The sequence below is a fragment of the Ascaphus truei genome, chromosome 9 (assembly GCF_040206685.1).
Source record: "Ascaphus truei isolate aAscTru1 chromosome 9, aAscTru1.hap1, whole genome shotgun sequence".
Taxonomy (NCBI): Eukaryota; Metazoa; Chordata; class Amphibia; order Anura; family Ascaphidae; genus Ascaphus; species Ascaphus truei.
Window position 1 is genome coordinate 58,341,759 of NC_134491.1, and position 18,940 is coordinate 58,360,698.

Genomic DNA, 18,940 nt, shown 5'->3' on the forward strand with positions numbered 1-18,940 from the left:
GTCTAGTTATTTGTGTGTGTGTTTACTTAAGTACTGGCAACATCTGTTTGTCATCTGTGTATTGACAGCAGAACACTATCAGTGCCACTCTCCTATACATTCAGTTGGAGTAGATTTGGTGGACTGTATGTATGTTCACTTGGGTACTCTTTTCTTTAGAGGTCTGACTACCTGCAGCATCTAGATTCTGTGGGTGAGATTGTATTTGTGCATTCATACATATTTAGAGCTGCCTGCGTTATCAGGACTGCACAGACAGAGTGGGCACAGACAGAGTGGGCACAGACAGAGTGGCACTATTTTTTTGTGTGTCCTGTTTTTTCCGGTGCATTGCGCTCCCTGACTTCTCTACACCAATCTAATATTGGTGCACGAGGCACAGGGAGATAAAGTGACTTACCCAAGGTCACAAGGCACCGACACCGGGAATAGAGCCAAGTTTCCCTGCTTCAAACTCAGTGTCTTTACTCACTGAGCCGCTCCTTCTCCCCTACACCTTGTATTTCCTTCTCCCCTACACCTTGTATTTCCGCTCTCCCCTACACCTTGTATTTCCACTCTCCCCATGACACTGCCCACATTTCCTGCTCTCACACAATCATCTTTCTTTGCCCACCTCTGATGCTCCTTCCCATTCTCTGCACTGATCACCTGCCTCTTATCACTCTCTTCCCTAATTTACATTCTCCTCTCGCTCTGTTCCCCCCTCCCCAGCTTCTCTTTCATTCCCCCCCTCCCCAGCCAGTCACATTTGAAGGCAGAGAAGGGGGTTGAGTCTGGGGGGTGTTGTCCTCACCTCCTCCTCTCATTGGACAGCCCGCCTCTCCTAAATAAGGACATTTGCACCTTCTTGGGTGTCGCCAGAAATAGCAGAGCCCTGATTAATCCTGCGCGGTGTGCACGGGCTCCAGAGACACGGAGGAAGGGGGCGGCGTGCACCAATATCATTCTCATTCGTAGTCACAAGGAAAACAAAACATCACACAACACATCACCTGAGACACAACACATCACACGGAGTCTTCACCGCCCCCTCTGATCGTCCCTCCTCACCCTGCAGGAGCTGGGGAGGGGGCTGTGTGACGGTGGATACAGCGTGTGTCTGGCAGCGGAGACTGGGCATTGACGTGCTGCTGCTGCTGCCTGCGCTGCTGCTGCCTGCGCTGCTACATTGTGTCCTCTCTCTCTCCCGTACATCTGTGGGGAGGAAGCGCTATGGATTTCCTGGCAGGATGCGCCGGAGGTGAGAATTCTCCATTATTATTATTATTATTATTATTATTCACTGGCTGCAGGCTGCTGTATTCCCCTGTGTCTGTGTGTGTATATGTGTGTGTGTGTGTGTGTGTGTGTGTCTCTGTGTGTGTGTGTGTCTGTGTGTGTCTGTGTGTCTCTGTGTGTCTCTGTGTGTCTCTGTGTGTCTCTGTGATGCAGAGGCGGCAGCAGGCTCAGTGCTGCCCGGGGGAGGCATGAATGTGTTTCTCAATGTGCTTTGCTGATGACACCGACTGCATTGGCTTAAGTGCAATATAAATCACTTCACATTGTAGTCATTTGTGTTCGAAAATCTCTGCCGGCAAGTACACCGGTTACAATCCCAGATGCTGGGCAGCACTGAGCTGTGTTCAGACCTCTGCAGTGTGTGCATGTGGGGAGCTGCAGTGTGTGCATGTGGGGAGCTGCAGTGTGTGCATGTGGGGAGCTGCAGTGTGTGCATGTGGGGAGCTGCTGCACTATGGTGAGAATACAGTCATGCTATTGGGCCAGACCAGAAAAAGGCCTTTCTGGGCTTGGAAAGGCAGCTTGAATGTGTCCTGCACAGGCTGTCGCGACCACACTCCTTGCACTTGGTGTGTGAATGAAATAATGTGGTACTGCTTTGTGTTAATACGGTAGCTAGCGAGTCAAATTAGCTTTCATTTTGCAGATGCACGTTTAAGCAATATGTCATTTGTTGCATGTCTCTAGCACTGACACCTACAACTGCTGACATCACTACTTGTAATAGGGATTACTGCCAGCCCAAAATATAATTCAAATAGCTGGGTCAATCTAGGACCTTTATATTAGCGTTAGGGACCCCTGACATGTGGTCTGCCTTGGCGTTGGCTCAGGGGCTTACAACAATTTTGGCCAAAAATGTCAAACTAAAAGACCATTTACTTATTAGATATTTGTCCATATATATTTAGGCACTGTACCGTGTATGAGTCTCACTAGATGTGCTATAAACTGAGCTTTGTCTGTGTTTTATGTTATGTCTCTGGTTTTAATGCATATTGCCATGCTCAGTAGCACTCTTCTGACGCTCATATGCTTATATATATGTTGTGGGTATTTTGGGGGTTGAATAGGAGCTTGTTAGGTGTCCAGTATGTTCTGTTCGTCAATCTAGGACCTGCAACTACATTGTGTGTGTGTGTGTGTGTGTGTGTGTGTGTGTGTGTGCGCACACAACCATCTACATGTGTACACACACACACCATCTACATATATACACTATATCGACATATATAGGTCGAAACAGCTGTGTCTGAGTGGGTTAACTGGCTTTGAATCTGATCCCAGGCAGTGTTTAAAAGCTGTTTAAAACGGTGAGCATTGGCTTAAGGGCCCCATGTAATAATGGATTTAAGGCAAAGGTGGCACTGTGTGCTCATTTGCATATCACTTCCCAGAATCCCTTGCTGCAGTGGAAGCACTGTATGCTAGGTGATAATGGTGAAAAGCAGGGTAGCAGACCTGTCTAAGACATGTGAATGTGCTCACAAGTAATTTTTATTTGCTATATACACACACCCTGTGTGTGTGTGTGTGTGTGTGTGTCCTATTTTGATGGCAGCCATCCTATATGTATAAGTGAATTATTGCGGTGACCGTTTTCTTGTGCATTGTTTAACCTGTTAATCTCTGAAGAATCCAGTAATGTATTTCTTCACAATTAATTGCAGGGATCATATGATAAACCAGCAGATGGCCCTGACTCATGCAGGCGTCGTACTTCCCCTTTATTCATGGATTAAAATATTCAGTTAACAGGTGGCCTAAAACATGAGCAGATAAGGGAGGTGTGGATTTTATTGATTTTTATGGGTAGTAGGGTATTTAGATTTGCATGAAAGAACCTTGCTGTTAAATCTAGTGTTTCCAAATCTGAATTACAACAATGCTACCATACTTGGAGCCCAAGCGACGTGTTCTCTGACTATAACTCGACGGATAGGAAATAAACTTGCATTGACACTTGCAAAGGGATTACTGTATAAGCTTTTTAAAAGCAGCAGTGAATGCTGCCCTTTTTTTCCATATTTTTATTTTTACCCTTTAATATGTGCATCAATACAATCTCCCCCCCCCCCCCCCCCCCTCCCCCAATAAGTAATTGGCTAAGTTGCCGATCCGTTCGGCTGGGGGGGTTCACTAAATGGCTGTCAGTGCAGCAGAAGAGGACAAAAGATGCAAAGTTCTATGGGGACGATCATGTGACCAGGCAGTCACTAGATACAATTGGTTCACTGCTAGAGAGAGGGCAGGGTTCAAAAAGGGGTGTGCCAAAGCCTGTTTTAAAAGCGGAAGGGGGTGTGACTTTGTAAATGGTTGCTATAGAAAAGAAAAAGATTGTTACATTATAATGCATTAAAAATGTAATTCAGATGTTTTTTTTTTTTTAAAAATGCTACAAATATGTTCTTACCGTACAGAACTGATTTTTTTTTTTTTTTTTAAAAAGCACACGTAGGATATTGCTTGGTCTGTAGCTTTAAACAATTTGAATTCTGGAGGTGCAATAGTCTAAATGTTGCGAAATCTGTTGCATTTAAACCCTGTTAAACTTTCAAATGTATGGCTGGGGGCGTTCCTTTGGTGTTATGTTTCCTGCACACCCCCAAAGCCACAACCACAAGAGCCCTAGTATACAGTATGTCAGCTGACATGGATAATGTTTTCTGCATATTTATAATTCTGTGCATATATCACAGAGGGTATTTAAGGCCTCTGTGTAATGTCTGTGCATACCTTCTGTTCATTTCTGTTTCATCCCTATCAGTATCAACAGTGATTGCATTGTTAGATTTGGCTTCTTTATATCCTGTTGGGATCATTCGATTATTCATGTTTGAATTAAAAAATCTTATTTTACCAATACCTTCGGTGACTGTAATATGAAGACTAGATCGGGGGAGGGGAACTCCAGTTCTCCAAGCTACCAACAGATCAGGTTTTCAGGATATCCCTACCTCGGCACAGGTGGCTCATTCAGAATGACTGACTGAGCCATCTGTGTTGAAGCAGGGATATTCTGACTTGTTGGTGGCCCTTGAGGACTCGAGTTGGCCACTCTTGCCTGTATATCTCAGGCACAGAAAAGGTGACTTCATATTTAACAAGCTTTCTGATCACATTATGTTTGGTTCAGATTCTTAGGCCGCGTCCATAGTTGAACGTGCTAGCTTCCTCCTCCCCGGCGCTGCGCATTCAAAACAAACTTGTTTGTATTGCGAAGCGCTGCTCTCCCTGTAGCGCGCACGCACACTACGCACATATGCATTGTCGTCCTAGTGTTTGATTCGGTGCGTGCTACGTAGCTCGTTCCATATCCTGCACTCTGGATACGGCCTTAACCAAAGCGGTTATTCCCAACCCCGGTTTCCTTGAGTTTTGGATGCAGAGGGAAAAGTAAGACATGAGCATAGTTTAATCCTTATGAGCTCTTTTATTGAAAATGAATTACCTAAGCTGCCGATAGATTTTGATTCTCCCATGATCGATCACCAAAATGCTGTTTCACTAAATGGCCACCTTTTTCAATTTCAAATCAATCCTTCAGTGAGTGTAACTCAGTAGCTACAATGTATTCTTATATTATGAAGGTAACAGTATCTATTGTTACAGTTTGCAGCTCAAACTGCTGGGAACATTGGCAACAAATTATCACAAACAGGAAAGTGTTACAAAGATCTTGCACTGCTGGGGAGGTGGGCTAAAGCCTGCTATAGAAATCAAAAGATGCTCAGTATATTAAAACTGGCATTGAGTTGAATTTTTAAAATAAAGGTAGTAATTAATGTAGTTAAAAAAGCACATGTTGGATGTTGCTTGGATTGCTCCTTTAACTCCCCTGAATACCACCTTATAATATTCTCCAAATCACAAGCCGACAGTGCAAAATACCTTGCTAACATGGTACATTGAAGGTCATTAATTAAACTGCAATAATGATGCCTCCTATTGATGCCACCAACTGGAGTTCCTGTGCTATAGTGCTCTATTCAGCATGATCACAGTTTAATGAAAAACCTTCATTGACATTTAAAAAAATAAATGGATATCCCTTTTTACATTTGCTCCACATGTGCCTTGATCTGTAGATCCCTGAATGTGCATTGTTTAGACGCTCAAGGGCATTATTGGGGTCAGAAATTACCCAGGGTATCCTTTTGATTTATGGATAGCGGTATGCAGTCATGCTCTGTTTTGCATTCTATTGCAGCATTAAAAAAAAAAAAAAAATTTAAACCAGAATTTCAAACAACTTTTTTTTTTTATATATATAAATGAAACCCTAGACCAGTGTTTCCTAAGAACCATTGAGTTCCCCGAGCATCCCTAAAGGGTTCCCTGTGATTTTTAAAATTGTACCAAATACAGAAGAATTTACAAGGCACCTGATCTCAGAAGCGCTATTAGAGATGGTTGGGGTTCCTTACAATGCATCTGATGTCAGGAGGCGCTGTTAGAGAGGGTTGGGGTTCCTCAGAATTTTACATAGGGATCCTTAACCAAAAAAGGTTGGAAACCACTTCCCTAAACAAACAAGTTGGTCAGTGTCACAATGAATAATCTCACATGAGATGCTGCAGGCTGCTATAGGTGTGATTACAATACAGTACAGCTCTGTCAGCCGATATTCCCCTCATACCCTGGAGGAATTATTATAAAATTTTTAAGGGAAGACTTCCAATGGACACACACTTATTCCCATGATGTGTTTGTATTTGTTATTTATATTATGTCGCGTAAAGCGCTGTGTACATTAATGGTGCTATATAAATAAAGACACACATTAGTATAACTAATGGTGGTGCTCAAGGATTAAGTATGAATGTAAGGAGCACTCCTTTTGGGTTCTTCTTTAAAACATCTCTATATCTAATCTATATCCCATAACAGGTACAGAAATGTATCTGCAAACAATGAACCAATGTGCTATACATTTTTAATTTTGAAAGTTTATTATGACTAACTTGTTTGCGTCTGGAGCTTATTCTGTCGCATAGAACAGGGGTGTTATAGATCAGGGGTGCTCAACTCCAGTCCTCGAGCCCCTCCCAACAGGTCAGGTTTTCAGGACATTCCTGCTGCAGAAGCAAGGACTGTTTGAGTGACCTTTGCTGAATCAGGGATATCCTGAACCTGCCCTGTTGAGGGGGGGGGGGGGGGTGATTGCTTGAGTTGAGCACCCTCGGCTTCGAATACACGAGGTAGAAAAGTACTAATAGCTCAGACGATGTAATTGCTGAAAGAAACTTAATGTGAAGATTGATAAGTTATAACCAGGCCCTGAGAGGTTGAATAATGTAATACACGTGCACTTCCGACTTAAAAGCAATTTGGCTCAAGCATACAAAGAGGAAATAATTCCTCCACACAAGATTTATCTAAAAGAAACCATTTGTGACGCCACATGGATCTACTGTACAGTTTTTACCAATGGGAGCTCACTTTGTCATAAAACAGTGGTTCCTTAACCAGGAAGATGTGTTGGGTTCTTTGTATGATCTCATAGGGTTAATGGCACTCGTGAAAACAGAAGTTCAAAGTAGCAGCACGACAGGAATGGTGTCCCGATATACGCAAACCGCTCTGTTTATTACACCGTATGCAGAGTTAGAAAAGCCAGCGTTATGTTTGAGGTTACAGCCTCCCTTCTGTAGAACGCACACTTCTACACCTGACAGGGCAGTTGTATTCCCCCCTCCCCCCTAAAACATAGCGCTTGTTTTTGTACTATACATATGATGTAATAAACAACACGGTTTGCGCATATTTGGACACCATTCCGGTCATGCTGCTGCTTTGAACGTCTTCTGTTCCATGAGTATGTGAAAGCAGCTGTTGCAAGATGCGGCGTTAAGGAAAATCTACACGGGGACCGAAAACTGAGTGCCTGACTTATACGTTCAGTAAGTAGAGTGCCTGACTTATACGTTCAGTAAGTAGAGTGCCTGACTTATACGTTCAGTAAGTAGAGTGCCTGACTTATACGTTCAGTAAGTAGAGTGCCTGACTTATACGTTCAGTAAGTAGAGTGCCTGACTTATACGTTCAGTAAGTAGAGTGCCTGACTTATACGTTCAGTAAGTAGAGTGCCTGACTTATACGTTCAGTAAGTAGAGTGCCTGACTTATACGTTCAGTAAGTAGAGTGCCTGACTTATATGTTCAGTAAGTAGAGTGCTGGCTTACATGTACTCGGGTTAACCGTACATTTTTCTAACAAACCTACAGTCTCTTCTTGATCATGTTGCACAGACTAAAAAAAAAAACAGTCCCTCTCAGGCAGTATCACATGATTTCCAGCGCTGAAGGAGTTAACGCCACTAATAGGATGCCTTCTGGCACCATGGGCTTTTTCCATTTGACTAGGCACCACGGTATAAAAATAGAAACTACGATTGTGTGGGATCAATTTTCACCCGTATCCTTTGGCTGAGCTTGATTCTGGGTTTAGTTATTCTCCATACACACTTATGTTAATAATACTTCACATCGTTACTGGAATTTAGTACACAAATGTTTTGTCTTCATTTTCAAGGTCTACATAAGCAATGCTGATTCAGCAAATTCTTCTGGGTATTTCGCGCTAATCACTTCTTTGCAAATGTACAAAAAAAAAACCACACAGTAGAGCCAACTATGCTATATCCCAGGGGTGCGCAAACCGAAGAGCGCAAGATTTTCCAGGGAGGCGCGGCGGTAGCAGAGGCCCTGCGCTCTTCCCCCAGGCATATAAATCAAATGCCGGTGGATCGCATGAGGCCTCTGCAACTTCCCTTACCTTGTCTTTGGTGACACGTTGCCATGGCAACGCGGCAGGCAACCTGATGTCACGTAACCCCCACGGTGTCATTTGATGCATAATGCAAGGTAAGGAAGGGAGGCGCGGGCAGGGAGAAGTTTGCGCACCCCTGCTATATTATATTTGAATGTTCCTGCATGAGCTCTTGTATGTGCCCATTAAATTGAGGACACCTTGATTGGCCCACCTGGCAGAAATACAATGGGGCTTTGAATGTAGGGACAATCTGCAGTTATCCCATTGAGCATTTTAACTCTAGCCTGAAAGTGGAACCGCTTAATATTAGAACGTTCAGATGTCTCCTTTCTGAGGTTTCACTGGATCTGAGCACCCGCTGCGTTTTCATCTGAAATACTCCGATTTACAGCACGAAATTGCATGCGAGGCAAGGTGCTAAAACCCCTCCACTGAACCCACAATCGTGTGTACAAAATAAATGCTCCTGCATTTCATCATGGGATGTAATTGTTATAAATGTGGGTACTTTTCCCACTTGTTGGACTGTGTGGACAGGACAGCTTCTGAATAACCTACCTCACAAAGTTACAAATGCCAAGTGAAAAACCTGTTGATATGCTATGAGCGTCTCTGTTTTTGCCATAAAATGCCGTAATACCCACCAGATTGTGGTACAGTAACGGTGCTTGACCTTTATTTAGAAAACCAAAAGTGTCACATTTGTGCTCGTGGATTTTTCTTGCGTGCCTTTGCTGTGTGATCACCCAGAATCCGTTTATTGTCTTGCTTGGCCCTGAGGTAATCACACACAGTGGAGTTGTTGGTTCTTTGAGCGGTAAGACTTGACGACAAATAATGCAAGTTGAAGTACTCGTATCCATGTAATATCGTCCGCATTCTGAAATCTGGGGAAAAAATGCAGCCCTGATTACAAGAATCATGGCTGAGTAATAGAGAAATGATTGCAATATTAGGGGTCGCAGCAATTCTAAATTTCCTACAAATAAATGCCAAATTATGCAAAAGATTAAAAAAAAAACTTTAGACAAAACTAATTTGTTGGCCTGTACTTTTTACATGACATCAATTTCCCCTTAAAAGAAAACACCTTCATTTAGTCCATGCTTAGCAACCTGGATTCCCTTTTCAATATATCACTGCTTCAGCACAGGTGTACTCCAGCACTGATTGAGCTACCTGTGCTGAAATGGATATCCTGAACCTGACCTTTTGGTGGCCCTTGAGAATGGGAGTAGGTCACCCGTGTCCTAAGGGGTAAACCTGCATCTGTGCTTTTTTTTTTTTTTTTTTTTTTTTTTGTGTCTTCTGTTTCTCTTGTTGATATGAAGATAACCATTTTTTGAAGGCCAACGAGTCTGTACAAAGGCAGCATTTTTTTGAGCCTCCTCACTGCTGGAGGAGATTGCGTTGCTTAATGCCCTTGACTTGGAACAATTGATTACACAAGAACATATGACAATAATAGGTTTATTGTGATTACATGATCACCGAGGGAAAACAACTTGGAGTGCATATAAACATTCATACAGGGTCCCGGAGGGGGATGGTGGCTAGACGGGGTGTGGGCGCCTCATTCATAAAGTAAGAAGATGCATAGAGTCTGGAATACTTACAATGGGAAGTTGCAGCACATCAATGAAGGTAACTGAGGAATAACTCTTATGGGAGCCCTAGCATAGGTGTCCCCCACATATAGCGTAATATCACTTCCACTAGATAATACATAATACATGGGAAAACATTCAGATGCAGGCAGACGTCCCGATGCATCTACTCAGTCCTGATATTCCAAGGTGTGCATCCATGAAGATCCAAATGGTAGTAAAAGGACCGCGCACTGACGCGACATGGAAAAAAGAGAAGGGATCAAGAGGTGGCTCTACTAAAAAAAGGCGTTTAATGAACCGCAGGGTAAAAACGCACCTACGCATTTCACGCTACTTGATAAAGCGCGTAGGTACGTTGTTTACCCTGTGATCCATGATTCATTAAACGCCTTTTTATTAGAGCCACCTCTTGATCCCTTCTAGGGTTTTTTTATTTTTTTATTATTTTTTTTCAACGTAGTGCTCTGTCCTTTTACCACCCTACAAACATTCAGAGAGACTATAGTGGCAGAAGAAATGTAAAGAAGTCTTTACAAGAAATGCCGTACTGTGCTGCTGGTTGTGACACGGGTCATGTTTTGTGTTGTAGGTGCTGCTGGTGTGTTGGTTGGGCATCCGTTTGACACTGTTAAGGTGAGTTGTACCTTTTCCAGATCTTCATTATAAAACCGTATTTTCGTTTGTCCAGCTCCGCCAATACCTTGATCATTTGTATCTGTAAGCAAAGATGACGACCATAATTAATGTAATCCTTTAACAAAAACAAATCGTGCTTATCACATGCACACCCAATACGGAATGGGACACTTTGGTGGCGGCCGTTTTGCCGTGGCCCAAATGACCACTCGCGTTCGACCGCAGATGGAACCTCTGCTGCAGCCGATCCGCCGCTGGAATTTTTGCTTCAGGCCACTTCTAGAAGGTAAGTTAGTGGTTGAGAGATGGGGTTAGTTTTAGGGGTCTTAGTGGTCAGGGTAGGGGCTTTTAGCGTAAGGGGTTAGGTTAAGGGGTTTTAGCACTCAATAAAGCGGCGGCAGGTTCCAGCAGTGGGGCGAGTTGTGGTGAAGCGAGGGCTGTCATTTGGTCGCGGCGAAACGGACGCAGATCAATGTCCTAGACCACACCCAATGCTGCCTCAAATGTCATGCACATATACAGCAATGTTTCCAAGTGGACTTGTAAACCTCTGTTTAAAAGGTTGCTCATAAAATTACAAAATTGCAAGGAAAACCAATACAACGCATGGATAAGGCGCATTGCTTTCCGTCTTGGTGAAGTGATTAAACCACATGAAATATGCAGTAACATTGCATGACACTTTGTTCTTATGAAGATTTAAAGTGATCTATCGGGGTGCACAGTAAGTGGTGCCACTGCATTAAATAAACAACATTATATTCAATGGTACTTTAAATACAGGTCTCCCCTTTAGTCTGAATATTGATATTTTTATTGTGTAAGGCTACAAAAGAACACTGAAAAGTTATTAGAAAAATAACCACCTTACAAAGGCCGGGCCCACTTTTTGCATTTGAAAGCGCTAAATATTAATGGCCAAACGTCGTGTCCCACAAACAAAAAAATAAATATCTATTGCAGTTGACATAATTAGGACTTTCAGGGGAAGAAGCTTTTTATTGTAGAGTATTTTCATGAATTGTTAGCTGACACAGCGTAGGTCAATGTAAGGTTCATGTTAGGAGTATCAGAGTATCAGTTACTACTACATTAGTAGCCAGACTGATATCGTCTTCCCTGAAACTCTTGTATTATGAATGATGTAGGGTGATTGACGGAGGTCCTTTTGAAAAAAATTACATAAGTCAATGTGTGGCTCTAGAAAGCGGGGGACCAAGTTGCATCTTGTTTTGATGTTCAGGACTGGCACTAGCTTCCTAATTGCACGTGTCCTGCTGGCCACAGCAAATGGTTGTTGCAAAGCAGATCGCATTTTTGAAGAAAACATACAATTTAATGGTATGTAACATATACAACAAAGTGTGTGTTTCCAAGAGAAGCCGCATGTAATAAAAGGAGGTTCTTGATTGCAATGGACAAAGACAAAAGAATATACAAATACTCTGCACTTCTAAAGAGGTTTAACATAAAATAAAAATCCGTTTCCCATACGATAATTTCAGTATGTGTTGATCTAGCATGACTGGGCTGTGAATTATGTTAAGTAGCTTTAATAGTCACAGTAATAAGTCACAGTAATAAAGTAATGGTAAAGAACACTTCTGAGCATTAACAGGCCTCCGAACCTGCCTTACCCCATAAACACACAAGTATACAGTGCTTGTCAGGGATTCTGGGTAATCCCATGCAAATGAGCACTCCTAGTGCATCGCTTCTTACCCACTTTGACATGTACACGACCTTCATTCTCTGAAGCCTAGCACCATGTCCATGATGCCAATATCACTGTTATGGTTTGTTGATGTATTGTGTTAAATTGCATTGTTTGCTTTTAACTGCCTTTACTTTTAGCGCTAGGGGCTGTCTTCATTAACAGCAAAAGTGTTACTTTGTTGTAGATGAGAGATAAGCCTCTTCCCGGAGAGTTACCTCCGAGTAAGTATAGACCAGGTGAATACTTCTGTTTCTCAGTCTGATTTATTCTAAATCGGTATATTCTGGACCAGTACAAAACTAAGCAGAAATAAACAATTTTTTAATTTTGTCTTTGCTTATATCACCAACAAATTTACACATCAGATCCACTGATTTAATCTCTTCTGGCTTTTTGGCCTACATTTTCTATTGGATATTTGTGTCCAGGCAAATCCGTGGCGCCCACTTGCTTTTATGCATGTACACATTGTCGTATTTGTTTTGTGTTTTGTCAAAATGCCTAATTATTTCATTTATAAAAAGTAAAAAAAAAAAAAAACTATTACATTAATTCTGTATATATTACACTTGCTTAAATGCAGTGGCTTTGTATTGTAAGCTTTCTGTGCCGTGAATGCCAATATATTGTTTCATCATCCAATTATTATTTTTAAACACTTAAAATAACGGTGAACTCTGCACTTAAGTCTAAACAAATATTAATACAATTCTGTAGCCTAATGCCTAGTCAAGTCCTCCAAGGGCCACCAACAAGCCAGGCTTTCAGGATAACCCTGCTTCAGCAGAAGTGGCTCATTCAGAATGACCGTTTGAGTCACCTGTGCTGAAGCAGGGAAATCCCCAATACCTGGCATGTTGGTGGCCCTTGAGGCCTTGAGTTGGCCACTCCTGGCCTAGGTGATATGAACAGCTCCCTCCTTTCTCTCCATTATATGAAATGAGTTTATGCTCTTGGATTTGATAAAGGTGGTTTATTCGCGGGAAGCTCCCCAGTTTCCTGAATGTGTGGGCAGAGTTCTTGCTACTTGTGTTTTTTTCATATGAAGTAGATGTAAGCCACCTATCCTTCATAAAACACTCAACATTTACAAGAAGGAATTTGCCTTGCGTGTGCGGTTGGTAAGGCCTGTAATATAGGGGGCGCGCTTGCTCCGGCGCGCGTGGCTGTGGTTAGCCAGCCGTCCTATACTATGGCCGTGCACGGCAGTGAGCGTGCAGCCGAACGATCGGGGGAAAGACTGTGAAAAAGTGTGTTTTTTGCGCCGCTCAGAGTGGGGTGTGTGTGTGTTTTATTATCACGTCTGTTTATTTATTCACACACACATTATTTATTCACACCACACACACAGAAGCTGTCGCTCACAGCAGCACGGACCGTACACACAAAGTGTGCATCACGTGCACGAGCGCCAACTATAAAACAAGCCTAAGAGGGGGAACAGGAGATGAAGGCAATAGTGACATGAAAAAGTCACTGATTTTGGCTTCATATGGTATGTTAATATGAAGTAGTTGAGGAAATAAGCATACAACACTGCATACTGGAGAACTATACAAAGTTTCTTCAGAGTATTTTATTTAGCTACATTGTAAAATAACATCGCTGGCCATAAATAAGACCTTGAGGTTGGATCCTACAACTGAGCATCAGGATCAAGGACAGAAGTCCGAGTTGCATGAATCCATCCCCCCAACCTCTTCAGCTTATGCTTTACAGACAGGGTTTACGGTTGTAAGTGCCGACTCTTCAGGGTCACGTCTTTCACTCCTGGAGGAACCATGAACTCTCGCGGGGTAATTGGTGCGATCAGCTAAAACTCCATTCAAGTCGATGGTTTTTCAATCGACTGCTTTGCAGTATATTGAATTATTCCCTTAGGCTAGGTCCCTGCTGCAGCGCGAACTATGGTGTGCGCTGCAGGGACAAGAACCGCCCTTCAATGGGGCCGGGCCTGCTCCCTACCTTGGCCGCCGCGCTGCCAGATTTTTCTGAAGACCGTAAAACTGTCTTTAGAACTGGCAACGGAGCGCTGGCCACGCCCCGGCGGTTCAGCCAATGAGGGTGAACCTGCCAGGTGACATTATGGCCCTGCCCCTCGTCTTTTTTCCTCCTGCAGCTCTGCACAGCCCGGAACAGAGCTGCGTGTGGTGCCGACACCGGGCCATAGCCTTACAGAGTAAAGGATCTAAAACATTCTGCATATAGTCCTGAAATGCAATGTATTGTGTTCGAATGCTGGAGGTGAATTACAGCTATGATACATATAGAAAAATATGACAAACATTGCGTTACTATCTGAAGGTGGCCTCAGGGAATTTCCATTGAATAGAACCCTCACAGCTTCCTCAGAATAGAGGGTATTATGCATAATATAAAAGTTGGTCCCTTGTTAATACAAATGTAGTGTATGTACTTGGCATACTCTAACTCTTTGCCCATGCAGTCGACAATAATTCAAATTGTAACATTTTGTCCTATGTTGTAAACGTCCTTCCATGTTGCGTGATGTATTTCATTTACTTACTGCAAATTTTTTGTGAGACTAGTATACTATTTGTAAAGTATAGTCCCTTTTTATATAAATGCTTCCACTTGTCAGCTATGATTAAAACAATTCCACTGTACTGTACATGTTTTTAATAGACTAGTGTTCATCTCCAAACACAACGTGCATGAACATTGTTAAATGTAGCTTATGGGGGCTCAAGAATGCATTCCTTTATTTTTGTAAATGTTCTTTCTGTGAACTGTGACTTGTCAGCATATGACAAGTTGTAGATTTATCATGAGGCATAGTTGAGCAGCAGTGTACCTCGATTCTTGGTGTATACTAACCCGTGTCTGTAAACCATTCTTGTAGGTGCGTCTTCAAGTTCAGAGCATCTCCAAGCCTCTGTATCGTGGGACCTACCACTGCTTCCAATCCATTATAAAGCAGGAATCTGTAAGTTGCATATCTCAAGTCTTCTTGCAATGTGAATTGAACGGTCCTGATGTGAATACTAAAAATAAATATAGATGGTTGAAGTCCAGGACATACATGGAATTAACTCTTTTTTTTCAAGTATTTGACACAGTGAAATATTTTATAAACTAATGAGCATTCTGTACACGTTGAGGTGCCATGAGAGAACATGTTCCATAAGTAATAAGCACTATCTCTATAACCATTTAAAAAAAAAAAGCAAAATCCATCTAATATGCTCTTTATAGCCTCACTGCATTTATACTTGAGAAAATCAGTTGTAGAATTAAACACCAGTCACTCATAATGCATGTCACATTTAAAAAAACATAATTCTAAATATTATTATTTTTGTTCAGTTATTAGTATATTAAGAATTAGAAGAGATGGAAGCCTACTTTATATTTTGCAGTTTTGATACGCCCAAGAATAATCTTATTTGGGATAAAATTTAACATTTTACAAATATCTCAATGCTATATTGTTTTCTTTCAGACCCTGGGATTGTACAAAGGGGTTGGATCACCTATGATGGGACTTACGTTCATCAACGCCCTTGTATTTGGTGTACAAGGCAATGCCCTAAGATACCTTGGAAAAGACACCCCATTCAATCAGTTTCTTGCAGGGTCCGCAGCTGGAGCCATTCAGTGTGTGATCTGCTGCCCCATGGAGTTGGCAAAAACCAGAATGCAGCTTCAGGGAACTGGTGAATACAAGTCCAAGTCTAAAACGTACAAGAATTCCCTGGACTGTCTTGTAAAAATACACCGTAAAGAGGGGTTGAGGGGTATCAATAGAGGGATGGTAACCACGTTCTTTAGGGAAACCCCAAGCTTTGGATTTTACTTCTTGACGTATGACTGTCTCACAAGATATCTTCATTGCGAATCCAACGATAGCTGGATTATACCCAAGCTGCTGTTTGCTGGAGGCATGTCTGGCATTGCGTCATGGTTATCAACCTACCCTATCGATGTCATCAAATCACGGCTGCAGGCAGATGGGATTGGAGGCGTAAATCATTACAATGGAATTGTGGACTGTGTGCGAAAAAGTTATGCGGTTGAAGGCTGGAGAGTGTTTACAAGAGGTCTCACGTCTACCCTGCTCCGGGCGTTCCCTGTTAACGCTGCTACCTTTGCCATAGTTACACTTTTCCTTATGTACATGAGAGCAGATGATACTATGAATGAATGCGAAGCCAGGCCATCGATACAACAGCCTACAAGCTTGTAAATGCTTTTTAGCATGTCTGAATTCAAACAAACATTGTAGAGCTATTTTTATAAATATATTGGCGCTGGATACATTTAATGTACATAAATTCTATGTATAAATTGGTTCATATGCATTTTAGTCAGGCTTTCATCTCATGAGTTGTAAAATAGATTGTGGCCTTATTTTAAAGTATTGTCATAATTGCAAATAATGTGATAACATAACTGGGATCAGTGTTTGGGGGTGTACTGTGCATACTTTATCAATGTATATCTATTTTTGGGTTCTAGATAATTGCTGGAAACAAGCCAGGAAAATTATTTTCTAAAATATGCAGAATATAATTTTTTAAAGTGCAAGAACAGGTCATGGGGCGCAGACTGCTTTCACATGGTCTAGGACTAACGTTTCCACCGGGGCCCCAACACACGTGTTGGTGGCCTTGCAAAACAACCTCCCTCCCCATTCCCGTTTTCTTACACTCCCCCCTTCTCACAAATACCTCCTCGCTCTCACCCGCCCATTACACTAATCAGTCACACTTTCCTTCCCCCCCTTACATCCCCACCTTTCTCAACCCATCCCCCCCACCTCACTCAACCCACCCATCCCCAATATACACGCATGCGCACACAATACAGTCCCAACCCCAAACACACACGTATCTCCTCCCCCTTTGGGATGGGCTTGCTGGAGCAGCATGGCTATTACAAGGTAGAGCCCAAGAGGCCTGCCAAGTTGAGGGAGGGATAGATGGGTGGTGTTGAGCAGAGGGGAGGGCCCTTCAATCCTGCAGGAGGGTGGCAGCAGCCAGGAAAGGGGAGGGCCTGGTTTACCTGTAGGGTTGCCGGAAGGGAGGCCAGGGCAGTAGTCCTGGCTGTCCCCCCAATCAGTGGCCCTGAACAGGTCCCCAAAATCCATATTAGTAGTTGGAAATAGTACAGAGAACATTTTACATAATACACTTTATTTTTTTTAATGTGCAGTCTTAATATTCATTATGTAAACTCCTGCAGTTGAAAGAAATGGTAAATGTTACATTACACACTATGCTGGCCTACAGCTTTTTACTGTGAGCTGACTGCTAAACTATTTGTGGCAGCAACACGATCATTCCTCTTTGGTGTATACAAGCATATGGTATATAGCACGGGCAAACCAGAGTCCTTCATTGCATGTTAAAAAAAACTGAACATGTTGGGTTTATTTTATTGTGAATACATGAACAATTTTTACAGTTATGCAAATGTGTGCATCTATTTCAGGGGGGGGGGGAGATTTTAAAATCAAATATTTATTTTATGTAAAGTATTATGTTCACTATTTTTTTTCAGTACTAAAACTTTTCATAGTTATGTTCTGTACAGGTTTTTTTTTTTTTAAAGATTTTATTGTTAACATACTATTTTAACCTTGGAGATGTTACATGTAATATTTGAAGCAAATGTTTGCATTGGTTAAAAATAATAAAAAAAAAAAAAGGATAATAGGAGTACTTCAGTGAGAAGGAAGAGGGTATATTTAATAGCATTAGGTGTTGAAAGTGGATACAAAAAGGGGAAAGTCCAATCAATGTCTTGTTAGAGTAAGTGGGCCAAATTAAAATGATCTGCTGACAATTGTTTTTGGTGTATGGTCCCGATGCGAGCTGGGGGGTGTCTGTCTGAATAAGGAGGTTCTTTTAGACTAATATTGGGGGGAGATTTTGTTTTGAATGGGAAAGGTGCAATAGGTATGGAGTCTCAATCGTGGTGGTTTATATTTTCCCTCCCTTTCATTTCTGGAAAACTGTTTTGATACCCATTTTGCTCAAATTAAAATGCTGCTTGTAAATGAGTTGGTTGATATACAGTATTCTAGAGCCACTTCACCACAAATGGAATAAGAATATTGTATGTTTGTATAATTAGAAATAAAGTTTTTTTTTTTTAAACCTTCTTGAATTTTGTGTAAAGCTATTGGCAATAATGCATACATGTATTACAAATGTATGTCTACCCTACCTGAAGAGGGATGCAAATGAACTACTTTTCTAATCTAGTCTGCCATCAAATTCCATATGGATGGAATTGTAAAAGTTGCTCGACCTTAATTTGACAAACCTCTCAGCCTAGTCTTAAAAAAACAAAGCACCTCTGGATTTTGTCAGACTATGCAAGTGCTAGTGATTATTTTTGAACAGTGCCAGTTTACAAGGATTGAACAAGAAAATTTTACCGTTAAGGGTTAACACATACAAAAGTTGTGCATATACATATCACAGAAGGTAGTAGCTGAAGCAGTCATTTATTTGCCATGTGCAATTCAACTACATTGTGCATGTAACTTTTGTAATTAATTTTGACATGGATACTGTTCAACTTGATACATGGATGAAGTTGGCCTTTTTGATCACTAATATCCATTGGTGAATAACAAATTCTGTGTCGCTCATTAAGCAAACTATTCTATATGAACATATGCACTGCGTTTAACTGAAGCTGCCCGTTTTACATAAAAATAAATAAATGTCTGCCACTCATGTCACATATTAGCCTACCAGGTACAACACCCAGTGCTCTACTTTCCACAGCACTATCAAGGGAGGGGGGGTGGTGTAAGGGGAGATCAGTGTGCACAAAGGTTAGGGAGAGGAGAGAGTGCAGAGGAGAGGGAGAGACAGCAAGGCATTAGAGGGAGGGGTGAAAACCGAGTAATGTTTCATTAATAACCTGGAATATCTGCTAGATTGGC

The 18,940-nt window shown here is 41.9% G+C and overlaps 1 protein-coding gene across 4 annotated transcripts; it reads left to right on the forward strand.

Moving 5' to 3' along the window:
- The first annotated feature begins 841 nt into the window (after positions 1-841).
- SLC25A29 (solute carrier family 25 member 29) lies at positions 842-18,140 on the forward strand. Of its 4 annotated transcripts, none has more exons than XM_075615078.1 (4): positions 842-1,243; positions 10,255-10,298; positions 14,882-14,965; positions 15,482-18,140. In XM_075615078.1, exons 1-4 carry the CDS (start codon positions 1,216-1,218, stop codon positions 16,223-16,225), a joined length of 900 nt encoding a protein of 299 aa, XP_075471193.1. In that variant the 5' UTR covers positions 842-1,215; the 3' UTR covers positions 16,226-18,140. The 4 variants fall into 4 exon arrangements, with proteins under 4 accessions (XP_075471193.1, XP_075471194.1, XP_075471196.1 ...); XM_075615079.1 differs by lacking the exon at positions 842-1,243 and adding an exon at positions 7,091-7,184; XM_075615081.1 differs by lacking the exons at positions 842-1,243; positions 10,255-10,298 and adding an exon at positions 12,219-12,239.
- Positions 18,141-18,940: the final 800 nt, after the last annotated feature.